The sequence below is a fragment of the Etheostoma spectabile genome, chromosome 24 (assembly GCF_008692095.1).
Source record: "Etheostoma spectabile isolate EspeVRDwgs_2016 chromosome 24, UIUC_Espe_1.0, whole genome shotgun sequence".
NCBI classification, from domain to species: Eukaryota; Metazoa; Chordata; class Actinopteri; order Perciformes; family Percidae; genus Etheostoma; species Etheostoma spectabile.
The window spans coordinates 12,372,597-12,384,515 of NC_045756.1; the positions used below are offsets into that span (position 1 = coordinate 12,372,597).

General features: G+C 43.0%; 1 protein-coding gene across 1 annotated transcript in view; it reads left to right on the plus strand.

The window, feature by feature from the left end:
- The window catches only part of spega (striated muscle enriched protein kinase a), a 49,153-nt gene extending 38,313 nt beyond the window's left edge, over nt 1-10,840 (plus strand). Inside the window, 11 exon segments of the mRNA XM_032505953.1 lie at nt 184-2,917; nt 2,997-3,164; nt 4,717-4,839; nt 5,661-5,825; nt 6,271-6,557; nt 6,559-6,932; nt 7,663-7,902; nt 8,313-8,536; nt 8,691-8,766; nt 9,051-9,200; nt 9,289-10,840. Of these exon segments, the coding sequence (XP_032361844.1) occupies nt 184-2,917; nt 2,997-3,164; nt 4,717-4,839; nt 5,661-5,825; nt 6,271-6,557; nt 6,559-6,932; nt 7,663-7,902; nt 8,313-8,536; nt 8,691-8,766; nt 9,051-9,200; nt 9,289-9,526 (4,779 nt within the window). The 3' untranslated portion in view covers nt 9,527-10,840.
- The last annotated feature ends 1,079 nt before the right edge of the window (nt 10,841-11,919 follow it).

Sequence of the window (11,919 nt, forward strand, 5' to 3'; positions counted from 1 at the left end):
GGACTAAATTAAGGCCCAACTTAAACCTCCAAAGGTGGCAGGATATAATGCTTTCTGTCATTTGAGATGCCAGGTTTCAGTCTGACAGGTGTATTTTTGACACAGACCTGGAGACTTTGCTTATAAAGTAGGGGGGAAATAAATATAAACTATCTCATGTTGTCCTTTATTGTGCTTTTTCAGCGTTCTCTTATCAGCTACAAATCCAAGATGGTGATGCGGTCGATCCCGGAGCTTTTGAATGACTCGTCCAACCACGTCTCCATTGCTGTGGCCCGGCATTTAAAAGAAGGCTCCCCACCCCCCTCCTCCTCCTCTGACTCCGATGCAGATGTGGACGAGCTTCCCTTCATCCCTATGCCGCTGTCCATGGTCTTTTCTGGTTCCAGGGTCTCCCTTAACGAGATCCCGGGGGACGAAGATGCCACTGTATGGCCCAGTGTTGCTGCTCATGGGACGAAGAAAAAGGACAACATGGAGATAGGTACAAGAGGAGGGGCAAATAAAAGTGCAAAAGAGGAAACCCCAGATGAAAAGGAAATGGAAAAGACAAAACAAGCTCCTCTAAAAAAAGGAGCAAGTGTGGAGCCGGAAGAATCCCAGGCAAAATCCAGGCGGGCTACAATGAGAAGAGGCAGCTCTGCTGATTCAGCACTGCTTCTCCACATTGACCCAGAAGAGGAAAATGCAAACAAGGACTCAGAGGCAAGTAACAAGAGCCTCAAAAAAGCTGTTTCTATGGAACTACCCAATCGCAGCCCAAGCCCTGGGGCAGCGAAGTTAAGCCAGGAGGATTATGCCCTAAAACTGGAACTGATGAGACAGAGGTTGCTAAGGGGAGGAAATGTGGACAAAAAGATGAGCGGCCTGCGAGGGCCCTTGTTTGAAACACTCGGCATGGAAGATGAGAGGCGGACAGGGTCTCTTGATCGGAACTTGAGGAGATCCAGAGCGGAGCCATCCACACTCACCAGAGCAGCGTCTTCAGAGAGCCCTACAGAGGACACGCCAAAGACCAAAGTTTTTCGTAAAAGCGCCTCCTTCACTCAGGGGGATTCTGAGCCCATGCCGCTGCACCGCAGGTTTGGAGCCCCCTTAGAGATCCCATCGGTAGGAAATGGTAGCATAGAAGGAAAGAAGCTCCAAGAGGCAACCTCAATGTCCGCACTCACAGAACAAACAACACTAGAATCTATATCTACCTCACCTACAAAAAAGACTTCCGTTACACTCCCAACACCAGGAAGATTGGACCAACAGCAAAAACAGAACAATGTGAAAGAACATAAGGATATGCATCGTATGAATGAGAAGAACATGGATGGGATAACAGAGAAAAGGACCAAAACCCAGTTAGAAGAGCCAGACACAGCAGAATCTGAGTCTAGATCACCCTCTGTAATTACTCCTATAATTGTAATAGAGGAGGATGATGATGAAGAAGAAGAGAGTAAAGAAAGGGAAGGAGAGGAGCTACATATTAATGAAAAGGATATGAAGGGAGATGAAACACAAAATAGTAAACCGGCATCCGCATATGCAAGTGTCATTCAAGCTGTTGCGGGGCAATCTGTAACATCTGACAAGGCCCAATCCGAACATCTAGCCGCACCAAATGACACAAAGTCCACAGATATCCCCACATTGCCTGAACATCCAGCGGTATTTGCTAAAGTAGCAACTGCTGATCGATCTCCTAGCTCTGTTTCCACATCATCAAACCCTGATCTTGCTGCCGCCCCCCGTCGGCCTACGCTCAGAACAGACATCAAAGACATCGACTCAGAGGAGGTCTTTGAGGCCAGGTTTAAGAAGCGGGAGTCGTCTTTGACCCGTGGCCTCCGAAAACTGACCAGAAACAAATCAGAGGAAAAATCCCCTGTACTAAACCGGAAAGTGGGCGAGGGAGGTGAAGAGATTTATAGGCCGGGGCCAAGGGGGGCACCTCTTGAAATGGTACCAAAAGGACTACAGGAGAAATCCAAATCTGTTCAAGATTTAAGAGAAGAAGATAAGGAGACAGGCTTTGGCCTAATTGGGAGGTTTTCCTTGCGGGCCAAGAGATCGACATCCGTTGATAAGAAGGGGGAGAAACCAAAGGAGGAAAGGCACCAGGATGTGCAGGAAACTGCTGGAAACAAGAGGGTTTCATGGAGTATTGGGCGCAGTAAGTCCCTGGATACAAACAGTGCAGGGGCACAGAGGCAGCCGGATGAGCGAGAACAAAGAAAAGCTGAGGAGTCATCGGTTTCTGCAATGAGGCGCAAGTTTGAGTCCAAAGTGGCTGGAATCTCTGCCAAAATAAGGACCCAGTCAGAGGAGAGGAAGGACAGAGACGCTGGGGGGAGTCAGAAAGAGCTGCTGGAAAATGATTTGAAGAAAGTCACTGATTCCCCTGTTCTGGCAATGCGAAAGAAGTTTGAGAAAAAAGTGGCAGGAATTTCCTCGAAAATCCGCAGTCAGTCTGAGGAGAGAAAAGAGGATGAAGAGGGAAAGAGGACACCCCTGTTTACCCGCCATCGCCATTCCCAATCCGAGGGGCGAGGACTCAAAGGAATGGGCATCCCTGAGAATCAACTAGCAAAACAGACCGGCGCTGCTGCATCCAAGGAATCGATTGAATCCGCTTCTAGCATCCATTCCGAAAAAGCCTCAGAAACTGACAGGCGGTCACGATGGGACAGGTGGGGTCTGACAAGGGGCAAGAAAGACAAGTCCTCCTCTCAATCTGATCTGCCTTCGTCCGACCCCAAAGAGGATGGTTTGTCAAAAAGCCAGCAGTTCATCCGTTCTGCTTCGGATTTTGCCCCTGTGTTCCACATCAAGCTGAAAGACCGCGTCTTATTGGAGGGGGAACCCGTCACGCTTAGCTGCCTTCCAGCTGGAAGTCCACATCCAGAAATCACATGGACGATAGGTATCACTGAAATTCTCCCGTGTTGCGGTTCTATCCAAAAGCTGCCGTTTAGTTGCTGAATCTTGTGTGTGCATTACAGATCGGAAACCGCTGCAGGTGGATGACAGAATCACCCTGAGGTCCCACCCAGATGGCAGGCAGCTTCTTATGATCACAAAGTCCAGCCAGAGGGACGCTGGAGTTTATGAATGTGTTGCTACCAACCCTATAGCTACCATCACCACCTCCTGCACATTGTCAATAGCTCGTAAGTAGATTGTTTGGCCCGTAGCCATTCAGAAAGTGTTGTTTTGTTGTTGTTGTTGTTGTTGTTGTTGTATAGATTGGTGAAATCTTATTCATTAACATCAATGCTGCAAATTACAACATGGAACGAGTTCTCTTCCCAGAGGCAGAGCTGCTATTTGCTTTTCATGGACATACGGTGATTATGATCATGATGTGATGTATTTTACATAATTTAGTTTTAATTGCAGGAAGAATGTCATGAATATTTATGCAGTTTAAATGATCATTAGTGTCAAGAGATTAACGTTACAGTAGATTATTATAATGAATGTGAGGCCCTTCTCGTATTCATTATGCAATAGGAGCAATTTATGCTTTCTGGGATTTTCTGGGATCGTCATCGGCGGGTCATATTCAAGACTCCAGTCATGCCTTTGCACAAATAGTGTGTAATGAAAACTGCCAACGCTGCCCACAAATGCAACAATAATAATGAGACTTTTGAGGCTTCAATGGAAAATACATTTCTCAGATGCCTGGTGCAATCGATTGCATTTGATCTATTTGTTATGGCTATGGACATGTAGTATTTCTAATCTCAACCACTGATGATATTTGTCCCCCCTTGATAATCTATCAGCAGAGCGAAAACAAATACTTCAGACAGCTTATCTTGCCTGAAGACATCGACTCTTAATGGAAATGTATTTTAAAATAATGTATTTTAAAATAAAGGAATGACACACTTTGTGTCAAGTGCGGTTCGGTGTAACAACCAAACTCAAACCCTCTGGACCGTTTCTGTACCCTGGGATTGAGAAAATTAACATCTCTCTTTTCTGCTTTGGTATCTTGATTCTCAAGCTGCTTAATGTGACACAAATACATGAACAAACGGAAACAGTAATTGCTATAACAGAATTGTAATGTAAACTATGCTAAATGCATGCTGTTCTAAAACGAGGGTCTAAGTCTTCCCCATGGAAGTTGTTTTGAAAATAACTAGAAGAACTGCATTAAGCAGGGTCAATAATGATTAAAAAGACAATCCACAACTACAGAAAGTCAAACAATTTCAACCTAAAGATTATCGTTGATTGACAATTGGCCTCTGAGAAGTGAAGTATAAAAATAAAAACTATCAATGAGCAAAGCAAAAGAATAGAAAACAAGAAATGTGAAGATTACCACTTGGCATGCAATAGCACCTTTTATGAAAGACTGGAAAAGACGCAATTCAATCTTACTCACACAGTGGTAAAGCTGTGCACACATACTTGTAAAATACAACCAACTGAAAACCCTGTTATAATACACACCTTACAGTGAGGCTACACAAGCATGCAGACACACATGACAGATCATGGCAGGCTCTAGTGTGGTTATATTGAGCAGATGATGATTGTGTGAGTGCTGAAAAAGAACACTTGTGGTCAGCAAACCCACCCTGGGTTTAGAAATGGAAGATATTCATGTGGCTTTGTTTAGTCAAGAGGATATGTGCAGGGTTTTAACTTTTTTTGTGCATGTTGTTTTTCAGTCTAATTTGTTCTTTTTGTTCCCGTTTTAAGATGTCCCAAAACAGCCAGGGACCCCTGAAGTCCCCCAGACTTACAACAACACAGCCCTGGTGCTCTGGAAGCCGGCAGACACCAAGTGCCCGTGCAGCTACACCCTGGAAAGAAAAACCGAAGGTAAGTGAGTAGTGACATTCTTTCATTTTCATGGAAAACTTAAGTTCAATTTAAGGTTTCTTAGGAGTTAGCAGTGTTTGAAAAGCTTTGACAATGTTTGACTTTCAAATGTAAAGGATGCTTGAGGATATAACTTTCCAAATCCATAGACACCACTTAGACAGAGAAAGTGAGTCAGCCCACAAGGGAATAGTGACTGTACCAGTACTGCTGTCAAAGTAGTGTGTCAGTATGTGTGATGAATCATCATTATCTCATAATGTGGTGGATAAAAATAAAGTCGCGCAAACTTGGAGTAGCAGACTCTGAGTTTGAATACTTATTGAACTATATGGTCTGATAGATTTCATTCTGGCATGTATTGCCAGGTTGTAATCTTTGCCAAGCGGCGTTGATGTAGGTATTCACAGAAGAATGCGTCTCTACCCAATTTACCTTTTTAATTCAGGTATCTTTCACTGTGCATGCATAAGAAATAAGATACTGTGACAGGTGATATTACAGCAGGCAAAGTGAGCATTAACTTGTTTGCATGTGCATAACAATTTACTTTTATCAATGTGGATGGTCAGATTTTCTATCAGTTTGACAACAACGCCATCTAGTGTTCAATACGTCAACTACAGCAAGTCCTTTGTCTCTCAAGAAAACTAAAGATCAGGATTCATTTTATTAACTTATTCAACATTTTTTCCCTCAATAATTGTCTTTCTTCTCTTCCTAATTTCACTTACCATACATATATATCCAGTATCAATTCGCAATGTTCATAATTCTACTGTATATAGCATTTGGTCTTTTTGTTTCCCTCTGTCCCGCAGGGGAATCTGACTGGCTGACTGTGGCCACCGGAGTTGTCGACTGCTACTACAACGTCACGGACCTACCACCAGGCGGGCCGTTTAGATTCCGCGTCGCCTGCATCAACAAGGCAGGACAGGGACCGTACAGCAACTGCTCTGCTCCAGTCAGCCTGGACTCAACAGGTATTTAACACGGTCAAAATGTAAATCACTGCACGGAGTTAAGAGGAACAGTTCACTGGAATTGTACTGAAAAGACTAAATAATGTACATTTCACATAATGTACAAGTCACACCAAGTGGTATTTGTGATTGTATATTTTGATATATTGTCCGCAGAAAAATTAAAGAGGAGAGCTTCCTCAATAACTAAATCAAGACCACACGAGGAATAAAATGCGATGACAAGTCATGAGCATTATTGCAAAGTCTATGACAGAAATCAAATTTGATAAGGATATTGTCATGTAGCCCAACCCAGCTGTAAAGTAGCGAATGTTGTTAAATGGATAAGGAAGGCTACAGTAACCACAGGGTAGGTAAAAGCAATAACTAAAGGTCATTACTTAAAAGCATATCTATAGAAAAAAAAAACCATTGTAATTCATCTGTCATTCTGTTTTAACAGCTGGAGGAGCTTCGCCTGCCCTGGCTGTCGTAAAGACGGTCCCAGCTGCGCTGGAATCGGTTGTCCCCTCCACAGTGACCGCGCCTCCACTCAAACCGGTCCAGAACTACGCTCCCAGCATGGCTGTCTCCACCGTCACTTCCACTTCTCCAAAAGATGCCGCCTCCCCTGCTGCTCTACCTCTTCCACCTTCATCGGCATCTACAACAGTGGTCCCTCGCAGTCCCCCGCCCTCTCTTCCTTCTAGCCCCACAACAAACCCACCGCTGCCATCTGCACTGCCCTCTTCACTCACCCACAGTCAAGGCACCTCCACCCTTTGTCCTCCCCAAACCCCAGAGTCCAGTAAACGTGGTGTCTCCCATGACCCAGAACCCGCCAATATCACCACCACCCCCTCTTGTAACCCCGCCATCGACGCCAACCAAACCAGCGGTGGCCTCTGTGCCCACGTACATCCCCACCACCGCCGCCACTGCTCGCGTGACCCCAACTCCTGTCTCCTTTTCCCCGCAAGTGCTCCAGACCTCCAGCCTGAGCCCCATTGGCGAGGGGGCCAGTACCCCCACCAGAGGCACCCCGTCAGGACGCGCTACGCCCTCCACTGCTCTACGACAGGGGGTTCCACAGAAACCCTACACATTTCTTGATGAGAAAGCCAGGTTAGACAAATACTGACCTGGAAAAAAAACAGAATGGCTATAAATCATAGAAAACATCATGGATAGACCCACGTTTCAAATAACCAATTTAGGGGATTGTTTTGGCCTGAATTACAATATGGTGGAGGCCATGACTAGTCAATTCTTAACTGATTATTTGTATGATTTTTATGATATAATTATTATTTTAGATTTGAACAATGTGTGCACTGTAGGAGGATTTTCCTCCCCAGATAACCTGCAATAGAACCTGCACCATGCTGAGGAGCTGCTGAAGTTAATTAATCCTGCTTTATATGCACTTCTTTAGTGCCTGATGGTCTAGATGGTCCAAATGTCACATTTTACACTCTACTGCAACTGCTATTCTTAGGGACATTTGTATGGATTTTGTGTGACTTGCAATATTTAAATTTAGCTTTATGGGGCTTCAGCTTGAAAACATTTACTTCCTAATAACCATAAAAAAGGGTTTAACTCTTGTTCATATCATTCATAATAATTAGGGCAAAGATAATGTATATTTCATAATGATAATGCTGATAAGTAAGAAAAAATATTCATGTCTTTACAAAAATCCTAGATTAGATTGGACAATTGAATGTATAAAGAATTTCATCAAGACAACGTTGTATTATACTGTCTTGACAAGATGACTCTTCTCCTACTTTACTTTTTATTGTTCTTTTTCTAATAGTTTCAAATGGTTTTTTTGTTTCTTTCTTGCCAGAGGTCGTTTTGGAGTCATCCGAGAGTGCCGCGAGAATGCGACGGGCAAAACCTACATGGCAAAGATCGTTTCCTACAGCCAGGAGAACAAGCAGGAAGTGCTGAAGGAGTACGAGATCCTGAAATCCCTTCACAATGAAAAGGTCATGGCTCTGCACGAAGCCTACGTCACGCCGCGCTACCTGGTGCTCGTGGCCGAGTACTGCACCGGCAAAGAGCTGCTGTACAGCCTCATAGAAAGGTAGGAGGATGGCTACGTCACCTCCATGCTGAGATACACAAACTCAGACAGACTTACATAGCAGGGGGCGAGGAAGAAGACCTTTTTCCTTTTTAGATGCAGTCTATTTGCTGGGTTGAGCCAACAAGGACTAGGCTAATTGTACTTTAGTTAAACAAGTTGTTTAGAGTATAAGTGCATATATGAAGGCGGCATGTTTGTTTAGGATTCTGTTTAGTTATTCCCCAGGGAATTGCAAAAATCGTCCAATCACAGAAATTGGGAGATGTTTATTAATCGACTCCACAGAATAGTTGATTCATTCATTGCATTTATGTATACTTTTTTTAGGGAAAGTTGCCAGTCCTGCTCACACTTTTCCAGTATTGGAGAATTTGACCATTTGAGAACCTCCTTTTTCCTCTTGATAGGTTCCGTTACTCCGAGGACGACGTGGTGGGCTACCTGGTCCAGATCCTCCAGGGAGTCGAGTACCTCCACAACCGCCGCGTCCTCCACCTAGACCTCAAGCCCGACAACATCATGGTGACCAACCTCAACGCCATCAAGATTGTGGACTTTGGAAGTGCTCAGAGCTTCAACCCCCTCAGCCTCAAACCCCAGGACTCAGGAGTAGGAACGCTGGAGTACATGGGTGAGGACAAGAACGACTTGTTTGACGTCTTTGATGTACAGTTATTGTTCAGTTGTCTCTAAGTCCAAGATTTTGGGCAAATTCACTTTAGGGTTCATAGATCAACCCTCGATCTTTAATGTTTCTAAACTGTCATTCTCAAATGTGATCCAAGCTCCTGAGATGGTAAAAGGTGAAGTGGTTGGTCCTCCTGCTGATATTTGGACCGTTGGCGTTGTCACCCACATTATGTAAGTGAGACGCACTTCTGGAATTTCAGATCACAGAAATAACCTTTACACTTTAGACCAGTTTCAGTTGAATTTGTTTTTCGGTACAGCATGATAAAACCTTCAGTGTATATGTTGCTGCTAAAACATACATTTTATTTAGAAGATTAGTTAACATTTAAGAAAAGACTTGTGTTTTTCTTGATGTGTCTTGTAATGTTTCAAGAGCTCAATCAATAAGTACCTTTATTTTATAATTTGAATATTACATTTGTGTACCTTGTTTTTTCTGTGTTTACAACCAGGCTTAGTGGCCGACTGCCCTTCGAAGATAAAGACCCTCTACAAGTTGAATCCAAAATCCTGATGGCGAAGTTTGACCCGACCAAACTGTACCCTAACGTGTCCCAAAGTGCCTCCGCCTTTCTCAAGAAGATGTTGAGCAGTTACCCATGGTGAGTGCCAACAACCTTGGATTGTTACACTTCCTGTAAAAAAAAAAAAAAAAAGAATATAAAATCTTACGTTCTGAGTGTTTTCCAGGGCCCGTCCAAATTCACGAGACTGCTTCACACAAGCCTGGCTGCAGGACTCCTACCTTATGAAGCTGAGGAGACAGACTCTCACCTTCACTTCCGGCCGACTTAAAGAGTTCCTGGTGGAACAACAATGCCGCCGCACACAGGGCGCTACCAAGCACAAGGTGCTGCTGCGCACCTACCAGAGCTCACCCCAGTCTCCGGCATCCGGGACTGCACCGCATGTCCCCAGCCCCAAGTGAGATGGCGGTGAAAAGCACTACACATGAGTTTGCCGAGTTGGATCTGCCGAATAACACCTCTGTGAACCGCCGCTGCACGAAAAATGTCAGCCTGCCTAGAGAGACACAGGTTAAGGCACAGGGGATGGGCAGCCAGCTGGATATAGTTTAAATATCCAAAGAAAAGACCCGAGTCCATGTGTTATTTTGGGATACTTTAACATTCAACACTTAAGGGATTCTGAGATGAAACGGAACCAGAAGCCGTAGCGTGTTTCAGAAACCGCTCAGAAACGGTTAATCCGCGTAAAGGACACGGGATGTTCTTTGCTTTTTCTTTGATTTTCTTTGATTGATTGCACAATTTCTCTGTCACATTGTGAATTCTGAAATTGCACATTAATATTTGGTTTAGATGAACATCGGTCTCCACTCTGCACGATCAGCCTGGAACATGTGTATCACTAGCGTTTTTACTGCGTAACCTTGTTTATGTCACTAAATTTAGTAGTAAACAACTCGTGTGAATGTACCATGATTTAAGCTGCTAATTTATTTTTTGCGTTTAATTACTCATTTTAAAACTCAAAACCAAAAATATTTGTTTTTCTTAAAATTGTTTACTTTTTTCATGTTAATTTATTTGCATGTGTATGTGGGTGTGGTGTGTGTGTGTGTGTGTCTGCGAGCGCGCAACCCTTTTTGATTCACTTTTCGAATTAGTATCATGGCAAAAAAAAAATGAAAATGAGGAGTGTCTTTGTGATTGATGTTAAAATTCACAGTAGAAATGAGCTATTGTAGGGTGAGCTAGGGCTTTATGGTACAACTTCTTCTGTGGTTAAAACTGAAGTCTAACTGTAATAAACTAGGAACAGCAGTCCGTAATGTAGATAACGTTTTACCTGGAAAAGTCATACATTGGTTAATTGCTGTGGTTTCTTAGTATTACCCATCCACCCAGTCAGTGCCTAAATCGGATTAATATCCAAAATATTTATCTTGTAAATGTGTCTCTATTGGTACTAATTCACAATTGATGAATTTGTTGAACAAAGCAAACATGTGATTGCAATATTTGGACTTTACAACAACACAGATGCATATAGATTCTTACCAACATGTAAACATTTCTACATGCGTACACACAGTACATGCAGTCCTTGTAATAATAGAACGTCTCGTGTATTGCTCTATCACAGTGTTACTTTTTGTATGAATTTGGACGGTTGAAGATTTGTAAATGTACCAATTTGCGGTGTTTATATGTCGGGAAAAAGTTGAAGATGTTTTTATGAGATAGTATGTAATAAACTGTTGATACATTTGGGAAAAGGAACTTGCTTCTCTCTTAGTGGAACGTAGTTTTGGGCTCAGGTCTCCAAATTTTGATAAAATGTTTTAATTCTTTAGAGACGTTTGCTGCAAAAAAAAAATGCATTCATACACTTAAACACCATTGTTGAGTCCCCCGCTTGTGAGCAAAACTGCAGTTTTTTTCGTTGAGGATCACCTGGAACACTCAAGGACGCAACCAACATGGCTGAAGCAATGGGTTAACTCCTTCAGTTTGTTTGCTTGCAAAACACTATGCAACAAAAAAAATGAACACAGATGGCAACCAATAATAGCCTGAGAATGTGTCCCCTACAAATCCTTCTATTTTATTATGTTCACACTTAAAAAAAGACAAATTAAGTAATAACTGAATTAAAGGAGAATTCCAGTAGTTCTATTTTTTTATTTGGAGTATATTCAGTAGCGAGACAAATGAAACCAATCGGTGCAGTCTACACCAAGTTATCCTCCTGCTAGAGTTAGCACCCAACAGGCTTAAACAGGGCAACATTTAAACTTGTTTTTAGCCCCTAAACATGCTCAAAGTGTCATTACCCGTGCCTAGCCATGTGCAGTGATTCCTTCCGAGTGAACACAGTCAATCTGACTGCTGTGGATGTGACAGAAAGGCATAAAGGTTGACAATCGACTAGTGTGGACTTCATCGGGAAACAGGAAATAAACAGAGGTCTGTGCACTGGCTGAATTAACGCGACTTTTGTGCCTTTCTGTCACATCTACTGTAGTCAATACAGCACTACATATAAAAAAACAAAACAGAGCTACATGTTGAAATCGACCGGAATTCTCCTTTAGGTATAATGCCAATATGAAGACTAAAATTGCTTAATTTATGAGTGTAGAGTTTGACTTGTCAAGCACACCGGTAATTAATAACAATAATAATAACAGCCTCATTCCATTCAGGTGTGCCAGCGCCAGGACGCTAACGTTCATGGTTTACAGGCACGCTTACATGGAACAGAGCCAGCATGAGAAATATTGTTTGTCTGTTGCATTGCAAAAAAAAAAAGGGTTGGTGGCCCACAATGCAATACACAACTACATGAAGGAGC